Source organism: Botryllus schlosseri, chromosome 12 (assembly GCF_051294905.1).
Source record: "Botryllus schlosseri isolate E-star chromosome 12, Bs_hap1, whole genome shotgun sequence".
Classification (NCBI taxonomy): Eukaryota; Metazoa; Chordata; class Ascidiacea; order Stolidobranchia; family Styelidae; genus Botryllus; species Botryllus schlosseri.
Genome location: NC_137247.1, coordinates 15,865,487 through 15,885,531, shown reverse-complemented (window position 1 = coordinate 15,885,531; position 20,045 = coordinate 15,865,487). Strand labels below are relative to the sequence as shown.

General features: G+C 38.3%; 3 protein-coding genes across 4 annotated transcripts in view; 2 read left to right on the top strand and 1 right to left on the bottom strand.

Annotated features, from left to right (window-relative positions):
- LOC145451713 (uncharacterized) overlaps positions 1 to 20,045 on the top strand; it is a 312,192-nt gene that overhangs the window by 145,750 nt on the left and 146,397 nt on the right. The window lies entirely within an intron of this gene.
- LOC145451721 (uncharacterized) overlaps positions 1 to 20,045 on the bottom strand; it is a 118,572-nt gene that overhangs the window by 19,340 nt on the left and 79,187 nt on the right. The window lies entirely within an intron of this gene.
- Positions 9,500 to 20,045, top strand: part of LOC145451723 (sperm motility kinase Y-like) — a 43,784-nt gene continuing 33,238 nt past the window's right edge. Inside the window, exons 1-3 of the mRNA XM_080329969.1 lie at positions 9,500 to 9,602; positions 9,912 to 10,733; positions 12,494 to 12,646. Of these exons, the coding sequence (XP_080186095.1) occupies positions 9,941 to 10,733; positions 12,494 to 12,646 (946 nt within the window). The 5' untranslated portion in view covers positions 9,500 to 9,602; positions 9,912 to 9,940. The remainder of the gene's footprint in view (positions 9,603 to 9,911; positions 10,734 to 12,493; positions 12,647 to 20,045) is intronic.

Genomic DNA, 20,045 nt, shown 5'->3' with positions numbered 1-20,045 from the left:
ATTTTCATTAGACGCAGGCAAGCGATTCTCCAGTTCGTAGCTACGGAAACAAATCACTCGCATGTGCGCGTTCCGGATAGTCTTGTAGAATTTTCTAAAGTCGTAACAGCTTAGCAGCATATACGCGAATCCCAAGGCGAAAATAATCGAACGAACTATAGCCGCAGGCGTGCGATTCGCAGGGCTTTAATTATATAAACACTTTCGATACCTGTACGCGAACCCCAGCGTTAAAACGATTAGGTCTAATTAGCACGTTCTGAAGCCGTAAATTTAGTCAACATCATTGAGATAGCCATGATTTAAAGATGGTAATCGAGTGTGACAATAGCACTCGTCAAGGTTAGACAAACATAACCTTAAACTACTCTCTACTTCACAAAATATAAAGTTATAAAAGTAAGCAGATTTCTATGAAAACCCGTTATCGTTACGTAAAAGTGGGGTTAGTCTACGAACGTAACCACTTACTTACTTTGAAATCTCTACTTGTATTCGAGCGGAATTGCGACCGATGCATTAATGACTTTAGTACTCTATATTTTAAATTATCATCGCAAAGTGCACGAATTTCCATGTTGATCAAATACCACGAACTTTGCTTGCTTTCAGAGTAGAGCTTTGTAAAGTAGATCTTTTTGGTGTTGGACTCAAGTTCCAATGAACAAGTGTTCACGTAGCTTCGAGGTCTGAATGAGTCTTTTAAAGTAGATAAAAACGACAAAAAGTAACCGAAAGAATTTACGAAGTTTGGATGCGCCATATTTAGGTTTTTAAAAATTATTCATACCCATGATTCGAAATATTGTTAACTAACTTATGTTTTCGACATAAGATAAGCGTGAAGTGTACAAATTTCGATGTTGCGCAAATACCACAAACTTTGGTTGCTTTCAGAGCCGGCAACTAAATGCAAGACAGACTTTACGCAAAAAGTTGATATTCTGAACATTTTATCAAGTTAATAGTTTAAAAACTTATACTTGAGCACTACGAAATGTACAAGTACTTTACCTTTACACGACGTTTTTTGTAAAATGAATACTAATTTTATTAAGAAAACTATGGGAATGAGGTATTAGAAAATACCAATTCGAGAGGTTCTCTACTAGATAGTGCATAGCTTTCTCCATCGCCTATACCTGATGCTGTTGGATAAGTTTATGAAACTGACACCTCTCATCCAGAGCAATGAAAAAAGTACATTCCAACATTTTATTATCACTAAATTTCTACTAAAGTACAGGAAGTGCAGATCTCCAACAAGTGAAAAAGTACGTATTAAAGGTATAGTTTGCCAGATAACTGAAAATAATAAATAAAATTAAAAAATTAAAAAGCGCGAAATATTACATTTTATCCCGGAACGCAACAAGAAAAATCGTATGAGTTTTGTAAAGTAAATAGAAAACTATGCCTGATAACTGAAAATATTAAAAAATAAAATTAAAAAGCGTGAAAATTACATTTTATCCCGGAACGCAACACGAAAAATCGTATGACTTTTTTAAAGTAGAAAGAAAACTACACTATTCCGATGCACTAAAAACTTTTACACTCCGGATTTTGTATAGTATATAATAATTTTACATTGCGGGGTATTCAGTAAACTTTAATCCAGTGATCCTCCGTCTATTTTCAATCACGCTCCTCTTATTAGTATAGGTTTCGAACCACACATCCAGTACGTTTTATGGGGATTAATATTTTTAGACTCTACAAAATCTGTACTGTAAGACTTTGGTACATTGGAAATGTATTTGAGTCTAAAAATATTCCCGCGCGCTCATAAACCTAATTTTTTCTAACCCTACCACCTAATCCTAAGACGCGCGCGGGAATGTTTTTTATGCTTGTACAACTCAAATACCCATCGGTCTGCTTACTACATTTTAAAGATTCTCTCCGCTATTGTGTATACAAGAATATACTTCTCTTAGTAACCAATTTCTCGTGAATTCCGAACCACATTGACGTGTGTTAACTTCTGGTATTAGGTGATAATATCATTTTCATGTCTGATAATGCCACTTGTCAAGGTGATACAAACGTAAGTTCAAGCTACTTTAATGTTAATTCATTCAATTAGCTTGTGTTTATCATGAAATTACTTGGATTATGCTGAGTTTCGCTATTAAAAAACACTGCAACATGATTGAATTAATCAAACACAGCGCAAATAATTACAAATCGCCTGCAGTAGGTATTCTTTTATGATATACGAAGGCGGATGACACGATTATCTTATAATACTCTAGTAATTCATTTATTTATCTTGTGTTAATTATGAAATCACTTGGCTCACGCTGTAAATTACACTGCAACGTGAAAAGTTATTATATTTATTCTCATAAGTTAGAGCTAAATTTGAACTCGTTGGAAAAATAAGATTCAGTAGGCCTACTTGATTATCAAATTAGATTTACTTGAGTAAACGTGAGGAGTTATAAGTTATTCTACTGGAGTTTCTACGAGGTGAGGTCCTGTCAAAAACCACTAACTTGATTATTTCGGAATAGAATAGACGATCAACTTCATTCGTCAAGCGGCATAAGACCCCTCATACATACATACACAGTACACACTTACATTAGCTGATTGGGGCTGTCTATCCTTACGAGGATGCTTGGTAAAAACGAGGAAAAGGCCTTGAACAGTAGTTGCGGACTTACTTGCACTAATTACTAGCTACATAATACAACAAGTTACCACTCGTTGATGTAACTGTCCTCATTTGTATGCATAGCCTACGAGCAATTGCTTACTGAGGGAGGTACTTTTTTGAAGATTGCAACAAACATAGCCATGTATGTATTTATCCCGTATACACAATATTTGTATAACACGATATTTGAAGGTGGAGATGAACTAACGAAATTTGGTGTCCTGGTAGATAATTTTAAACTGTCGTAACTTCGTATCGCTATGATGTCATATAACACTGTTCCAAGTCCCAGGACTATCACTGAAGAGCTCGTCGAATGAATATCGTTAGTCAAGATGATCAAACAGAACGAATAGAAGCTCACCGTAACATATACTGCTATTTGACAGACTTCAAATATAGCGAAAAGAAATTATGTAAGTCATACCACATGGTCAAGTGTACAAGTACATGTAGAATTAATAATAAATGAGATTTACTTGCTACACTCAAGTACAGGTTAAAGAAAAGATTTCCGAATGGGTGAATGAGCTAGTTTTTTATTCCAAATTTTGTCTAAAACTGAAACTGTCAAGAACTGATAAAGTACTCTAAAACCAAGTCACCTTTTACGTGGAGTGAGTCGATAGCGAAGTACTTGCACATTTTGGAGTACTCAAGTATAGGTTTGGCCTGCTTGCGCTATACTTAATCAAGTGATTAACTATTTACACTGCATCTACTTCTATTTCAGAGTTGTCGGTTTTTCGAGCAAACTATACCTTCAATACTTACTTTTTACCTCACTCGGAAATCATCACTTCTTGTCCTTTACTAGGAATTTACTGCTACTAAAATGTTGAAATGTATACTTCTTTTCAGTGGCCTTGGTGAGCGGTGTCAGTTTCATCTATATCCTACGATGCATTATCGCGCCGCAGAATGACTTACCGCAATAAAAATACCAAAAATACATCGAGAGTTTGCGAACTCTCACTGTGCAATATTTGAGTTTTACGAAGTACCCTTCAAAGTGAGCCTATATGTTGGATATTATTCAAAACCTCATAAAATTACGCGTCGAGCGAGGAATCCTTCAAAATAAGATAGAAGTAGTCATTTCCGAGTAAGTAAAACGTTAGTACTCCAGATATATTTCTGCTTAATACTATAATTATCATGAAGTTGAAGCACTCCGATATCATAAGGACTTGAGAGTATTTGGTGCATGTAGGCAAAAAACCTACTTGGTATACTCTGAAAAAGTACGAGTACTTCTTTACTTAACAACTCCAAAGGTTAGCACAGTTTGTGGTATTTCGATTACCTGCTAATAAAATGTTGAAATGAAATGTACTTTTTTTCAGGGGTCTCGATGAATTGTACCAGTTTCATCTATTTCCTACAATGCATTTCGCTGTCCTGAATGACTTATCATAACCGTGAAAAAAATAGTAAAAATATACCGAAAATTTGGGAAGTCCTACTATGCGATATTTGAGTTTTTCAATTTACATTTCGAAATTAGCCCAGTTGGATATCAACGAAAACCACGTAAAATTTCACTCCAAACGTTATGGCTTTAACTCGAGCAAATACGTATTCCGAATTTTATGAGTGAAATAACCTTCCTTATGTTAAATCTACATAGGGCAGAATAAATCGAAAAAACAATAAATGCGGAAGCCTAGGCATCGAGATATAGCTCGGCGTCACACCGCGGTCCAATAACGAGAGTGGAATAATATAGAAATCATACCGAACCATTGTAAAAGTGACGTTTCTTAGTTTATGCATATAAAATTTCACATTGTAAAAGTTAATATTCAAGGTCCATTTTTGTTTAATACTGAAACTGTCTTGAATTTGAAACAGGCCTATATCATAAACACTTGAGTAGTTGGTGCATGTAGGCAAAAAAACCACTTGAGTACTTTGAAGAAATACATGTACTTCTCTGCTCAACATCTCTGAACGATAGAAGTGGAGATATAGTCTACAAACATAACCAGTTACTCACTTACTTACTTACTTCGAAATCTGTACTTTTACTTGTATTCGAGCGGAATTGCGCGATGTTGAGTACCATCTGACGGCGTTTATCACACTGCTGGAAAATTAAGGTTCAGTACTCGAGTATCAAATTAGATTTACTTGAGTGAACGTGAGGAGTTATAATAAGTGATTCTACTAAAGTTTCTATGTGGCGCGGTGCTGGTAAAACCACCAGCTTGATTATTTCGTAATATAGAATAGAAGACCAGCTTCTATCATCAAGCACCATAAGACCCATCATTCATACATACATACTTACATTATCTGCTTGGGGCTGTCTATCCTTATTAAGGTACTTGATAAGAACGCGGTAAAGCAATTGAACAGCAGCAGTTGCGGGATTACTCGCACCAATTACTAGGTACATAATAACGCAAGTTAACACAAGTTGGTTCGATCCTTGGCTTACGTGCATCAATTACCAGCTACATAATACAACAACTTAACACTTGTAGAGCACGATATTTGCTCTTGGAGAACTGACGATAGTTTCGAAGTCTCACTTCGGGGTATTAAAATATACGCTTTAATCAACATAACGACTTGACACTGGAAAAACGCTTTCACGTTATTCAATAACTCGATTCTCGAAACTTGTTGCTTGTGTGATTTACCACTGGTGTGCAAAGGGTTAGAAACGTTAGCAATATAGTTTCACATTCTATTTGTTTTGACGGAAGAGAAAAACATTCGATAACTCGACACTTCTCGTTAGTAAAGTAAATTGTTGTATAATATTTTCTAAAATACAAACTCGGACGAAATCATGAATTGTAGGACTTACCTTAAACATATATTGTGCACATACAACTTTGCTACAAGAACTACGATATTCCTGTAAGTACGAGCTCTGTGTTGGGTTATTTGAATATTAGGATACGTGACCATTCATGTAAAAAGTTATCGTGATATCAAAAACATTTTGTAGAGACTATATCATTCTATAGTTTGAAAACGCGTCTATTCATCGGACGAAATCATGAATTGTAGGACTTACCTTAAACATATATTATGCACATACAACTTTGTTACAAGAACTACGATATTCCTGTAAGTACGAGCTCTGTGTTGGGTTATTTGAATATTAGGATACGTGACCATTCATGTGAAAAGTTATCTTGATATCAAAAACATTTTGTAGAGACTATATCATTCTATAGTTTGAAAACGCGTCTATTCATTCTTCAGTTTCATAGTACGCGAATATCGAGTAAAGTCGATTACTCATTTATCAGCAGTAAATTTCTATTAAAGTACAAGAAGTGACGACGTCCGAGCGGCTAAACAAGTAAGTATTGACTTCTTCCGAGTACTCAAGTACGTTTTTTGCCTACATGCAACAAATACTCTCAAGTGTTTATGATATTGTACTGCTTCAAATCAGTTATAGTTTCAGAATTGAGCAGAAATAGACCTAGAATACTGACGTTTTACTTAGTCGGAAATAGGTACTTCCACCTTAATTCAAAGGATTTGTCGCTCGGAGCAAAATTCTACGAGGTTTTGGATAATACCCAACATGTAGGTTCACTTTGACGGGTAATTTGTAAAACTCAATTATCGTATAGTGATGGTTCGAGAATTCTCGATGTATTTGTGCTATTTTTCATTGCGATAAGTCATTCTGAAGTGTGAAAATGCATTGTACAATATAGATGAAACTGGGCCCGCTCATTAAGGCCAATGGAAAAGTACAGTTCAACATTCTATTACCAGTAAATTTCTTCTGAAGTACATGAAGTGCTGATTTCCGAGCGAGTAAAAAAGTAAGTATTGAATGTATTATTTGTCTGAGAACTGAAAACTCTGAAATATAAATAGAAGTAGATGAAGTCTAAATAGATAATCACTTGATTAAATATAGCGCAAGCAGGCGAAACCTATACTTGAGTACTCCAAATGTACAATTATTTCGATATGGAGAGGGTTTTGATAATATCCAATATGTAAGCTCACTTTGAAGGATAATTCGCAAAAGTCAAATATTTCGCAGTGAGAGTTTGCAGATTCTCGATGTATTTTTGCTATTTTTCGTTGCGATAAGTCATTCTGCAGCGCGAAAATGCATGATAGGATATAGTTGAAACTGGCGCTGCTCATCGAGGGCATTGAAAAAGTACATTTTAACATTTTTGTATCAGTAAATTTTTAGTGCGCTGTAAATAGATAATCACTTGATTGAGTATATTGCTACCAAGGCCAAACCAATACTTGAGTTCTGTAAAATGAACAAGTACTTCGCTATCGACTCAAAAGGTAGTTTTCTAACTACTCTACAAAATCTGTACTGTAAGACTTTGGTACATTGGAAATGTATTTGAGTCTAAAAATATTAATCCCCATAAAACGTACTGGATGTGTGGTTCGAAACCTATACTAATAAGAGGAGCGTGATTGAAAATAGACGGAGGATCACTGGATTAAAGTTTACTGAATACCCCGCAATGTAAAATTATTATATACTATACAAAATCCGGAGTGTAAAAGTTTTTAGTGCATCGGAATAGTGTAGTTTTCTTTCTACTTTAAAAAAGTCATACGATTTTTCGTGTTGCGTTCCGGGATAAAATGTAATTTTCACGCTTTTTAATTTTATTTTTTAATATTTTCAGTTATCAGGCATAGTTTTCTATTTACTTTACAAAACTCATACGATTTTTCTTGTTGCGTTCCGGGATAAAATGTAATATTTCGCGCTTTTTAATTTTTTAATTTTATTTATTATTTTCAGTTATCTGGCAAACTATACCTTTAATACGTACTTTTTCACTTGTTGGAGATCTGCACTTCCTGTACTTTAGTAGAAATTTAGTGATAATAAAATGTTGGAATGTACTTTTTTCATTGCTCTGGATGAGAGGTGTCAGTTTCATAAACTTATCCAACAGCATCAGGTATAGGCGATGGAGAAAGCTATGCACTATCTAGTAGAGAACCTCTCGAATTGGTATTTTCTAATACCTCATTCCCATAGTTTTCTTAATAAAATTAGTATTCATTTTACAAAAAACGTCGTGTAAAGGTAAAGTACTTGTACATTTCGTAGTGCTCAAGTATAAGTTTTTAAACTATTAACTTGATAAAATGTTCAGAATATCAACTTTTTGCGTAAAGTCTGTCTTGCATTTAGTTGCCGGCTCTGAAAGCAACCAAAGTTTGTGGTATTTGCGCAACATCGAAATTTGTACACTTCACGCTTATCTTATGTCGAAAACATAAGTTAGTTAACAATATTTCGAATCATGGGTATGAATAATTTTTAAAAACCTAAATATGGCGCATCCAAACTTCGTAAATTCTTTCGGTTACTTTTTGTCGTTTTTATCTACTTTAAAAGACTCATTCAGACCTCGAAGCTACGTGAACACTTGTTCATTGGAACTTGAGTCCAACACCAAAAAGATCTACTTTACAAAGCTCTACTCTGAAAGCAAGCAAAGTTCGTGGTATTTGATCAACATGGAAATTCGTGCACTTTGCGATGATAATTTAAAATATAGAGTATTAAAGTCATTAATGCATCGGTCGCAATTCCGCTCGAATACAAGTAGAGATTTCAAAGTAAGTAAGTGGTTACGTTCGTAGACTAACCCCACTTTTACGTAACGATAACGGGTTTTCATAGAAATCTGCTTACTTTTATAACTTTATATTTTGTGAAGTAGAGAGTAGTTTAAGGTTATGTTTGTCTAACCTTGACGAGTGCTATTGTCACACTCGATTACCATCTTTAAATCATGGCTATCTCAATGATGTTGACTAAATTTACGGCTTCAGAACGTGCTAATTAGACCTAATCGTTTTAACGCTGGGGTTCGCGTACAGGTATCGAAAGTGTTTATATAATTAAAGCCCTGCGAATCGCACGCCTGCGGCTATAGTTCGTTCGATTATTTTCGCCTTGGGATTCGCGTATATGCTGCTAAGCTGTTACGACTTTAGAAAATTCTACAAGACTATTCGGAACGCGCACATGCGAGTGATTTGTTTCCGTAGCTACGAACTGGAGAATCGCTTGCCTGCGTCTAATGAAAATAAGTCGTAAAATGTGGAGGCTGCAGAGACCGTAACTTGTATACATAAAATCAAGTTTAAAAATATGGACGGATGAGTTATCTCTGACCAATAGAGTAATATAACCGCCTATAGTTTAGTGGGGTATTGCTATAATGTATATCCAAACAATCGTTGCAGACTCTGAATGTTACCTAGGTCCTTATCACAAAAAATCATGCATCAGAAGAGTAGGGATTCATATTATCAAGTCGCAGCGCTCAAAATCGCATTTTATATTAAGTAATTAGTGATGATGTGTAGAATTTTGATATTAATAATATTATCCGGAGAATATAGCCTTGCATAGACATCATAGTTTTCGCATTTATGTATAATCTGAATAGGAATTTAAATACATAGTCCTAAATACACATAATAGAAAATCTGTCGATTCTAGCCAAGGTAAGATTTGACGCGGCAATCATAAGTCGTAAAATGTGGAAACTGCAGAAACCGTAACTTGTACACATAAAATAAAGTTTAAAAAATATGGACGGATGATATTAGTCCTAAATACACATAATACAATATCTGAGAAAAGTATCAAGATGCGGCAATCAATGCAGCGATGACATAGCAATGGATGGATGATGTGGCACTATAAGCGTGGCGCTTGATGATGTGGCACAGATGACGTAGCAGATGAGTGTACCCTTAGGGCATGAAAATGGGCGTGGCAATTAGGATGACGTGGCGCTCTCTGATTGGACGGTAACAAACGAATCCCATCCTACTACTTACGATCGCAGTGTGAACACAGTTGTAGGTTCTCTTTCAGATCAATCATGGGAGACCGACGAATCCTCTAGCACTGACAGTGACTCTATCGATGGATCCGATGAAACAGGTACATTTTTTAAGAAATTGTAAAATATGCTTTCAAAGTATGTTTCAGAATTATGTAGTATTTTGATTTGGTTGCTCATTTATTTTTGGTATTAATAAGCCTGCGTTCATTGTTTCATCGTGATCAGGAAGACTTATAAAAATATCGTTTCATCATTTGTCACAGCTTGCAGTGAGACGGTTCCTAAGTATTTATATGCCAAGGAAGTAATAGGCCTACCTAAATGAATATAGAAGTTATTGGTTTCATCAAAATAGCTAAAAAAAAAGGATTGGCTTATTTATGATTGTGTAAATTTAAATTTTGCAGAAATAAAGAAAATCTCCGATTCTATTGTGATGTTTCCACAGAGATGCTTGAGCAAGTGCAAAAATGTGTACCAAGGAGAAATATTAAGTCATGCACTGAGTAATCGCCAATGCGCAATTAAATTCCCGCAAGAAATTGATCAGAGTAACAAGGAAGTGAAGATTCTCGAAAAACTTGGAACGCATGCGCACGTGGTATCACTCATCCAATCTGGCATCGTCGACAGCAAATTCAATGAGAGATTTCTAGTCTTGGAGTTATGTTGTAAAGATGATTTGAATCAATATTTAACAAACACGTCTTACAACTTGCAACTGAGTTTGAGATACTGCACTCAAATTATTGGAGGCATGAAATACATTCACGATAAATGTATTATCCACAAAGACTTGAAACCTGCAAACATTTTGCTCACACTCGACCTGCAACGTGTAAAAATTGCCGATTTTGGTATAAGCCATGAAATCAAGTCGAAACGTTCAATGGTTTTTTGTGAATATAGGTTTGGTACTGTTGGATACCGCCCTTCTGAAAGTTTTGGAAATGCTTACATATCATTGAAATCAGACACTTTCTCTTTGGGAGCTCTATTTCACTACATTTTGAGCTATGGAAAATCCTCATTCGGGCCTGAGCCAGATTTGATGGATTCCAATATAATTAAGGGGAATGTCCGTATTGCTCACCTATTAGTTCCGAACCCTAACACCTTCTCACACTTATTCAAATTGATGATGAGCAAAGAGCGCCGCTACCGCCCGACTATCTGGCAGATTGAAGATCATCCCTGTTGGAGATTAGAAGAACATGATTGTCAATTTGGTAAATACCAGACAACATATTCCTTCATCATACGCTATGATTCCAACGAAAATAAAGTTGCTTTCTTATTTTATTGTACTTATGTTACCAACAAAAACTCAAGAGTTTTTTTTTTGTATTATGTCTTCCTTCGCTGTTGTACACAGATTTTTTACAACATTTGAGTGTGTTTCAGTGCTGGGGTCATGGATAAGAGCAACATCTTGATTAGTATTGGCAATACTTAATGATGGTAAAGTATTCAACAGATAAATATTGAGCAATTGGATTCTTTAGGTCTCTGCTATTGTAATCTTGTTTAATTCTGGAAGATCACACTTAGTGAAAAAGACATCGTTCCGACTACGGTAGTCTGCATGATAAAACTCCTAATACAAGTCGAGTAGGTATTTTTTCATTTTATTTTTGTGATGTTACCAGCAAATGTCCCAGATTATTTTTTGTATTTGGTCTTCATACAATGCTGCACATTATATTCTCAACGTTTGGCCATATTTCATTGTCTGGTTGTGCACAAGAGCAGCCACTTGATTTAAATAGATAATGATAAGGAAGAAAACCGGTGAATTTTGTTCACCTAACCTTTGCTTTATAATCTCAATCTCATTCAGGGTTGTAGCCAAGTCACAGGTGAATTTGTCCAGTCATTTTCAATTCACCATCGGGTCAAGTCGGAGTCCAAGTCATGGAGAAACGAGAAGAGTCCGTTTTATAGTGTTAAGTCTCGACTCCGAGTCAAAGTTATAGTTTACTGTTCAGTATCGATTTCAAGTCAGGTTCAACTCACTTTTGTGAAACACTTGAATGAAAGCCTCGAATAATAATATACTCATTTTCACACTCTAAACAAAGAAAACAGTTAAAAGACGTTATCTGGGCCTATTTTGCAGTTATCGGTCCCGATGTACGAGACGTAAATAATTTATGTATATTTTGTTGGGTCATAAGACTTGGTCCGACAATAGTAGGCCTACAAGTCAAGTCAATACACAAATTGACTCGAGAAAATGACTCGCGGCAAGTCGGGTCGACAAGAAATTACAAGTCATTACAACCCTTAGCTCATTTACTGGGAAAATTCATCATTTTAACTATGGTAGCCTTGAGCATAAAACCTTGGCTATAATCTTATAGAGCGATATGTGATAATTCTATTCAACAATTGAAACTCCTCCGATTCTATCTTAAACCAATATATCTACTTGATGTGGTATTCAGTTATTTTTCATTTCTGAATGTGTAAACATCCCACTGTGAATATTATTGCTGAAGTGAAAAAAAATTTACTGGCAAGCAAAGGGGTACTTCTATCGACGTTTTATAAATTAAAATTCTATTTAGCATTGCGCCATCTCATGTGATGTGTAGTGATCTTACTGATGAGTGTTCCTATCCACATTCACAATGGTCTGCAGAATACGCATGGACTAATGACAATGACATCGACATATGCAACATGTTACGTCTGGAGTCCATCCCATTTTTAGTAGGCTCTAGGCATTCCATTATATAGTCCAGTGGTTTCCAAACTGTGTGCTACGTCACGCTTGTGTATCGCCTGCAGGCTTGTCGGTAGTAATCCCCGTTTCAGTGATTTTGGCTTGGCTATCTCAACATTTTTGTGATGAGCCTGTTTGGTTTTGTCGTAGTTGTCGACCCTTTTTGGCAATTCCAACATATAGGATGAAATAGAGGGATGAGGCTATATTCCTCTTGTTCATCATTAGATTGAAACCAAATATGGACGTAAATTTATTTAGATTATGGATGTGTGGATGAGATTGATGACTCAGGTGATGAAAGAGCACATTCGCCCCAGGGAGAAGTTGTTGACCCCCCCGATGAATTTGCAAATCTAAGTAAGATGCTCGAAATTCTGGAACAAGAGGAAGAAAGAATACGCATCAATAAGTGTAAGTAAAAAGCTTGTAACTAAGGGCATTCCTTAAAGACGGAAGATGGTGTCTAACCAAATTATCTGAAAACTGCCAGAGTTGTCCCGGTTTACAAAGCCGGAGATAAAACTAGTGTCACCAACTACCGACCTATATCTGTCCTACCGTGTATTGGAATTGTGTTCGAAAAATTGCTCCTCTCCCGCCTATCTTCGTACCTCACCAAGATGCCTATATTTTCTTCACAACAATTAGGCTTCCGCAAAAAGCATCAAACATCGCATGCCCTGCTAACAGTGGCTGAACAGTACTATATGACATCTTGGAGAAACGAAGTGTGGGGTGTAGCATTTTTCTTGATCTAAAAAAAGCGTTTGACTGCGTCGATCACAGTATTCTTCTCTCGAAATTGGCGCGCCATGGGTTCCGGATCCGGGGTCCTCAGCTAGAGCTCATGAAAAGCTACCTGACTGGGAGATATCAAATGGTTTCGATATCCAACACTTTGTCCTCCCCCCACCTCGTTACCTGTGGTGTTCCGCAAGGCTCTGTTCTTGGACAGGTCCTTCTTACTTTATATGCTAATGATATCTTTGAAACCTCGTCAATGAATACCACACTATTGGCTGACGATACTCACCTCCTATATCTCACGCACCTACTACTGCGAGCTTGAACGCCGTCACCCGTAATCAAATGCCCAAAGTGCATGAGTGGACGTCCCAAAATAGCATTCGGATTAACGCTGCGAAATCCCAATTATTGGTCTTGATCTCCCGCGATACCCTAACCGGTCACATCGCTGGCCAACCAATTTCCAACTAAAAATGCCAAATACCTTGGTGTTTTACTGGATTCGGACATGTCCTGGAAGAGTCACATACAATCACTCAAACCACAACTATCGAAGGTATGTGGTCTTTTTCGCCGTCTTAGCTACACTCTGCCAGTCAGTGTGCTGTTGATAGTCTTCAACACTATATTCCTATCAAAGTTACAAAACGGATTCTTTGTTGGGGTGCTGCCTGCAAGAATACGATTGACCTACTGCAAAAACTTCAACATCGGATCATCCGTATCATTGCCAAAGATCCACGGGGGTCTGGATGTGCAATTGACAAATCGCTTCTCAAAAGATTTGGTGTTCTGAACATAGAAGATCTGAGGAAGATAGAAATTGCCAAGTTTATGTACCAGTTCCATTGCGGTCAATGTCCCTCAAATTTCAACGACCACTTCACCTCGGAGTCAAAAGCGTACAAGTACAGCACACGTGCGTCAACGAAGAACAACTACCATATGATCATGATCAGGACGGAATGCAAGAAAACGCATTGCTCTATCAAGTATGCCGGACCTCAATTGTGGAACAGCATCTCGCCGGCTTTCCGACAGTCGTCGAGCATGTCCGCATTCAAGTCGAAATACAAGCAATTTCTTTTAAATGAATAGGCCTACTAGCCAGCCTTCAGGACCACGACCCAACATCGACCTCGCCCTCCGCGGCATGCCACCTCATTTTGTCGCTTGCGTCTTATATTCTCTGCATTACTTTTCATTCAGTGTGCATGCCTCTTCTTTACTTTGCCTAGGCCAGAGGTCTCAAACACGCGGCCCGAGATCATTCATTTCGTGCGGCCCGCGCAACCATTTTCGATTTCCAAGTATTCGACAATAGTTAACTGTCACATATCTTTGTTGATACTTGGGAACTTGAAATTCACTCCAAAACTGCTCCAAAAACCTCAAACTACTCATCAAACTTTAATGTCGCAGCATTACCATGCGGTGGAAGATCTGCTATTACGTCACATTACCTGTTCATGATGATACAAAATGACCCGTCGATGATTCGTGACTGAAAAGTGTGATTTTGACTGGTTCGCAGAATTACTCGGACTGACTGGGTGATAAAATCAAGATGACTCCAGTGGAGTCAGAGAAGGAATTGTGACTTGGAACGCCGTTGGTTCGTAAAGCCATGGATGCAAATTGGGATATATAGAACTTTGTATATCCCTGGATGCAACAAACGCAATCAAACTGTCGTGAGGAATAGTAATAGCCATAGGCGCCGACATTTATTTTTTTACGAGGTGGTGAAGTCTTGTGACGTCATAATTGTTCCATATAGATGACGTCATCGTCGCACGAAAACGCACTTTACTGCATGCCTCTGGTGTACGTGTGTCGTTCGTGTGGGGTTTCAATATCGGCACTGCACTCATCAATGTCAAGCCATGCAGTCGAGTTATTAAATGGAATCTCAAAACGGTACGATCATTTGAAGTGTAACTGCGGCCTGCGCTACCGGTCCGTCCGACGGAATCTGCAGTTGCATCAATGTTATTCACGCGCAATGCCCAGTGTGACTAACGAAATACACTACGCACTGGCCTTGCAAGTGACACACGACAACTGTCGAATACTTCAAGCAGACAATAATGATGATTACAGACGCAAAATCGCGCAGCCAATCAGTGATTGTCTCTTGCGGTTTCTTGCTTCGCGGCAATTGTTTGATGATTAAAACATTGGTGCCTTTAACGATTTAAGTTCGCGAAGGATTTCGGGAGTACAGCGGTCAATTCGTACATTCAATCTGCATGTCGACGGCCGCCAACGCATACTAATTGAATTACAGTTTGACGGCCGCACAGACGAAATCGTTCTACGGCCGCGGGTTGGCCACCCCTTGGCTAGAATTAATTCCACTTCCGGACGCATGCCGCGATCTTACCAATAGAAATCCACTTTCTATCTAATGCCTAATAGTTTAATATTCGTTAATGTTGTTCTCGATACGAGTACATCCAGCAATCAAGTTTATCGGAATGTAGAAGGTTCCCTGTTCAAACGAATCGAATAAAATCAGAATTTGCGCCACCCATAATCTTGTGAATGTGATGTATCAGATTAATAATTAAAGAAACACTGAAAAATGACTTTGTGCGACAATCTTGAGTAGCTTTCGTCGCGTCAATTGTTCTCGCATTATATCGGTGTCTAAGCTGTATTGCTGCATTTCCCGATTAATGCCACTGGCAAAGCCTTGTTAGAGAAACGAATCTGCGCAGAAATGAATTCCAATTTGCAGGCACGCACCAACACAAACACACCCTCCAATTTCGCGCTCCGATCACCTATCCCGAAGCTAGCTAGCTCATGAATGGTTTTGTAAACGAATATGGGTGCACATAATATAGATTTCAGAAAAGCAGAACGTATATTTGGGCGCCTGGTCGGCAGTGGAGATATAGAATGGTGCTTCTCAGCACACGCTAGGCGCGTAGCCAGTCGGAAATTAGGGGATTTGGATTATTTTTTTCAAATTTACCAATATAGCATCAATTCAATTCGGGTCAAGTACATGTGCATGTGCAAATGGCGATCATATAATCTCTTCGCATCGACAATATTAGGCGTATGATAAGCTTGCCAAAGAGTCCGGGAGTGCTGTCAATTAGCGAGTCACTGATCTCTGGTGAACAATTAAATATGCGCGCATATTACGCAGTCCCGGCTACAGTTTTCGCAAATCAAAATGTCCGAACTTGATTACACCGATTTCAAACCTTTGTCGTATTTCAGAACTCGAGACATGATACACATCTTCTGATCGTTACGTTCAAGTATTAGCGGGAATCAATTTCGCACGTTAAAGTCTGTTTGCAGCGATTCGATGTTATTCAGTTTCGCGATGTCGCTTTTTAATCAATATGACATAAAACAATGACTAATTAGCGTAAACTCGACCGCATTGTCACGAAACCAGCGAGAGATAGGAGCGAAAGCATGCTAGGCCCGAGACGCGATAGTTAGGCCATAGGCAATAGGCAATTAGGCATGCAATGATATCTTTCACTCCAGGCCTATTGCAGACACTACTGTGCAGGCCAGCAATGATATCGTACACACCAGACCGAAGCCGCCAATGCAGATTCGATTGCGCAGTTAAGCGATGATATAGTGTGAACTGGGCCTATTGCAGATGCGATTGTTGAAGCCTGCGGAGCCAGCTAGATCGAGACGCGATAAATCAGGCTAGCGACGATTGCCACGCGCACGGGAATGAATGACCTAATTTGGCGACCATCTCAGCGGGAGATCATCACAGATTGTTCTCGCTAATTGACAACACGTTTCTCGCAAATCCGCCGCGCGGAACACTGATTACACAATTATTGGATTGCAACTGATTGTTAGAGTTAGAATGATCATTTCAAAATGACGCGGTTTCGCGTTTCAAATAGGGAAGTTCGACCCCCGAAACCCCCGTCGCTACGCGCCTGCCAGATGCGCGTATCGAAATCTAAAACGTATTTAACGAGGTCGCATCGATTCGCCTTATTACTAATTACTGGTTACAAATCACTTGGGCGTTTCAGCATTTTGTGCGAGGTGGCCGCCACCCCGTAAATATAGTCACGAGGTGGCGCAGCCACCTCGTAAGTCGGCGCCTGTGGTAATAGCCTATATCAAAAGGTCGTAGCGAGCGTTGCGAATTTCGCTGTCTAAGCAGGTCGTTATGAGACAACCATTCGCATGCTGTTGCCACCCTGTTCTATATGGTTAGTTACATTTTGAGTCTCTATTAGGGATTGTGTGAACACGAGGTTCACGTTCGCGTTCTGTGTGTGAACCTCGGAAATTTAAAGGTTCACGTTCGCAAACGAACCTTGGTAGATCCTGCACTGTGAACCTTTTTCATATGACAATTTTCATGGCATTGTAGCATCCTTGGTTGAAATTCTTTGCATTTCAACTTAGGACCACTCTATGCATGGCGCTGGCGGCATAAAATCTCAACACTAAACAGGCATGCACCTTGCCAATCTCAAAAAGTTACTTGGTTTTTTACAAACTTTGTTCGAAATATTCAGCTCTCCGTTTGAGAATATTTAGTGACTATCTGCTGTGAGCTTGACCCGCAATCACACAATATCAAGAACGAAATAGACCTACACCACATGTATAGGTAATCGGGGAATGATACTTAATCAACCAATCCATGAAATTGATATCGTTGTCTGATGCACAAAATGCAGCAGGCGTACAGGGTCAATCTTGAATTCATATGTTAATTGTATCATAAAAACCAATTCCGTGCGATTGGGGTGTTTGCTACTGCTGTATAGCTAGTTAATGGGGTAATATTGGTAGCAAGTATAGAAACCCTAAACTCGTTTTACACTCTGCTCAATAACAGCGTAGCAATACTTAGACGATGAATACATTGTCAGGTCTGGCCTAGACCGCTGAGGCGTAAGCTTGTATTCCCTTGCAATTCCACGTCAATAATGATTTTATGGGGATATTATATAATTTGATTGCCCCAGGTAACGATGAAAACATCAATCTGTACTTCAGCATGATGTGGTATGATGTGCATGGTATGATGTGGCCGGAGTCGTCGCAGGGCACGTGTACATTAATATAGGTTATCACTTCACTGAAAGGTAGGGTTGGAATTGGTAATATGACGTCACGTGACGTCACGTGGTTCACGTTCGTGTTCACACCAGACATGGGGTAATCGCGATTAGTAATCGTAATCGATTACGACGATTACAGCATTTTCAAGTAATCGTAATCGCAATCGATTACATTCGAAAAAATTCCGAAGTAATCGTAATCGTAATCGACTACTTCCCATATCTAATCGATTTTTTTGTGAAAGAACGATTAATTTTTATTTGTACAAGGACTATATGAAATGAACTGAATATTCGTGAACGAGGAAGAGATGTTATACCAGTTACGTGATAGCACAAACGTCTTATTTTCAAATGCCATTTCTCATTATTACGTCAGAGGTAGCCTATTAGCTTTGCCAGTGATTGCGTAACAAGTATGCACAGTAAATAGATATTCGATGTACGTACATTAGTGTGATTGTAAGAACACCCGCCGTGCTGTTTATCAGCTTATCAACACGTTCCACACGCCATATAGTACATTGCAGCAGGATAATTGATCACCACTTGCCTAGTTTAAAATAGTAACTTGTGTATTGATGTTTGGTTATGCTTAGTTGGACGCAGTCTGACCGTTACTGATTGGCGAGCAGTAGGCCCATGTAGTACGTATGTACAGTGTACATTGTACACCGGACAAAGATTTGAAATTTTGTACTTGTCAAATAAAACGAAGCATTAAACATCAACAGCAGTTTAATATCATAACCGAGCCGTTTTTCGTAACGGCCGCTTGCAGTACATTATCTGTATTAACTTGAAGGCAGAGTTTTATGTTCTCTTCATCTTATTCTCATATGACTCTACTTGAAACGGGCGCCAATCGTTATTTCACTATCCTTTACTCAACATAGGGACCTGCCGTCATAGCCATGGGCTTATATATCATGTTAGCGTGGGATATAGCTAGAATCAGAACCAAAACAGCAATTCGTCTCCCAGTCCAAACGTTGGTTAGGGTTGTTCAGAATTGACCGACTTTCAAAAAGTCCAGGTTTTCAGTCCGATTCCCATGCCTTATACCTTAAAAACATATTCTGGCTACTTTTTTTTGTAACTCGTCCCCTGCATCCGTGAGCACATTGAGCTGGAAGAATAGCAGCTGAAAATAGGGGATTCCCCTAAAATCTGAGTGTCACGATTTTACCTAGCCTAGTTAAAGTGACATATAACATGGATTTATGCAGCTGTTTCGGTTTGGAGTGCTACAAAACCCCACTATATAAGGCATTGCTAGTTCAGGATATCATTTCCATGTCCCCCACTGCATTAGAACTGCTCAAAACTACCTAAAACTGATAGTCATTTTGTTGGATCACATATCCTACACCCCTCAAACCTACCCGGCACTGTTCGTCAATTTCCTGGATCCCCATGTGCAAGAATACAACTGTAAATGTAACATCCACTCACAGCCACATAATAAACATCACAGGAAACGAAAAAATAAGGCAAAGAAAGAGATCAACTTGGCAAAATATTATATAAATCAGGTGGATGAAATGGTTGCTTTCGAGAAATCTGCATATCTGTTCCGGTGATCTTCCACAGCTTGTAGGAGGCTCGCTCGCTGTTTTTTGTCATCCATTATGAACGCAGCATAGTCGGAAAGTGCTACAGGAAAAGCACAGGCTGATGCATCATTTGAACTGCTGGAACTTTGGAATTTAACAAAATCTGTTAGAGCTCTTGTGTTTGACACAACATCCTCAAACACTGGTAAAAACAAAGGTGCGGTTCCGTTACTTGCAGAATTGATTAACAAGAAAGTTTTCTAAAATGCCTGTCGCCATCATATTTATGAACTGGTCATTCGAGAGGTTTGGAAGTGTTTGTTTGGATCGCCAACCACAGGCCCTGAAAACAGGATTTTAATACCTTCAAGAAGAAGTGGAAACATATTGATAAATCAAGAAGCTATAAAACGCTGAAGTTTATTG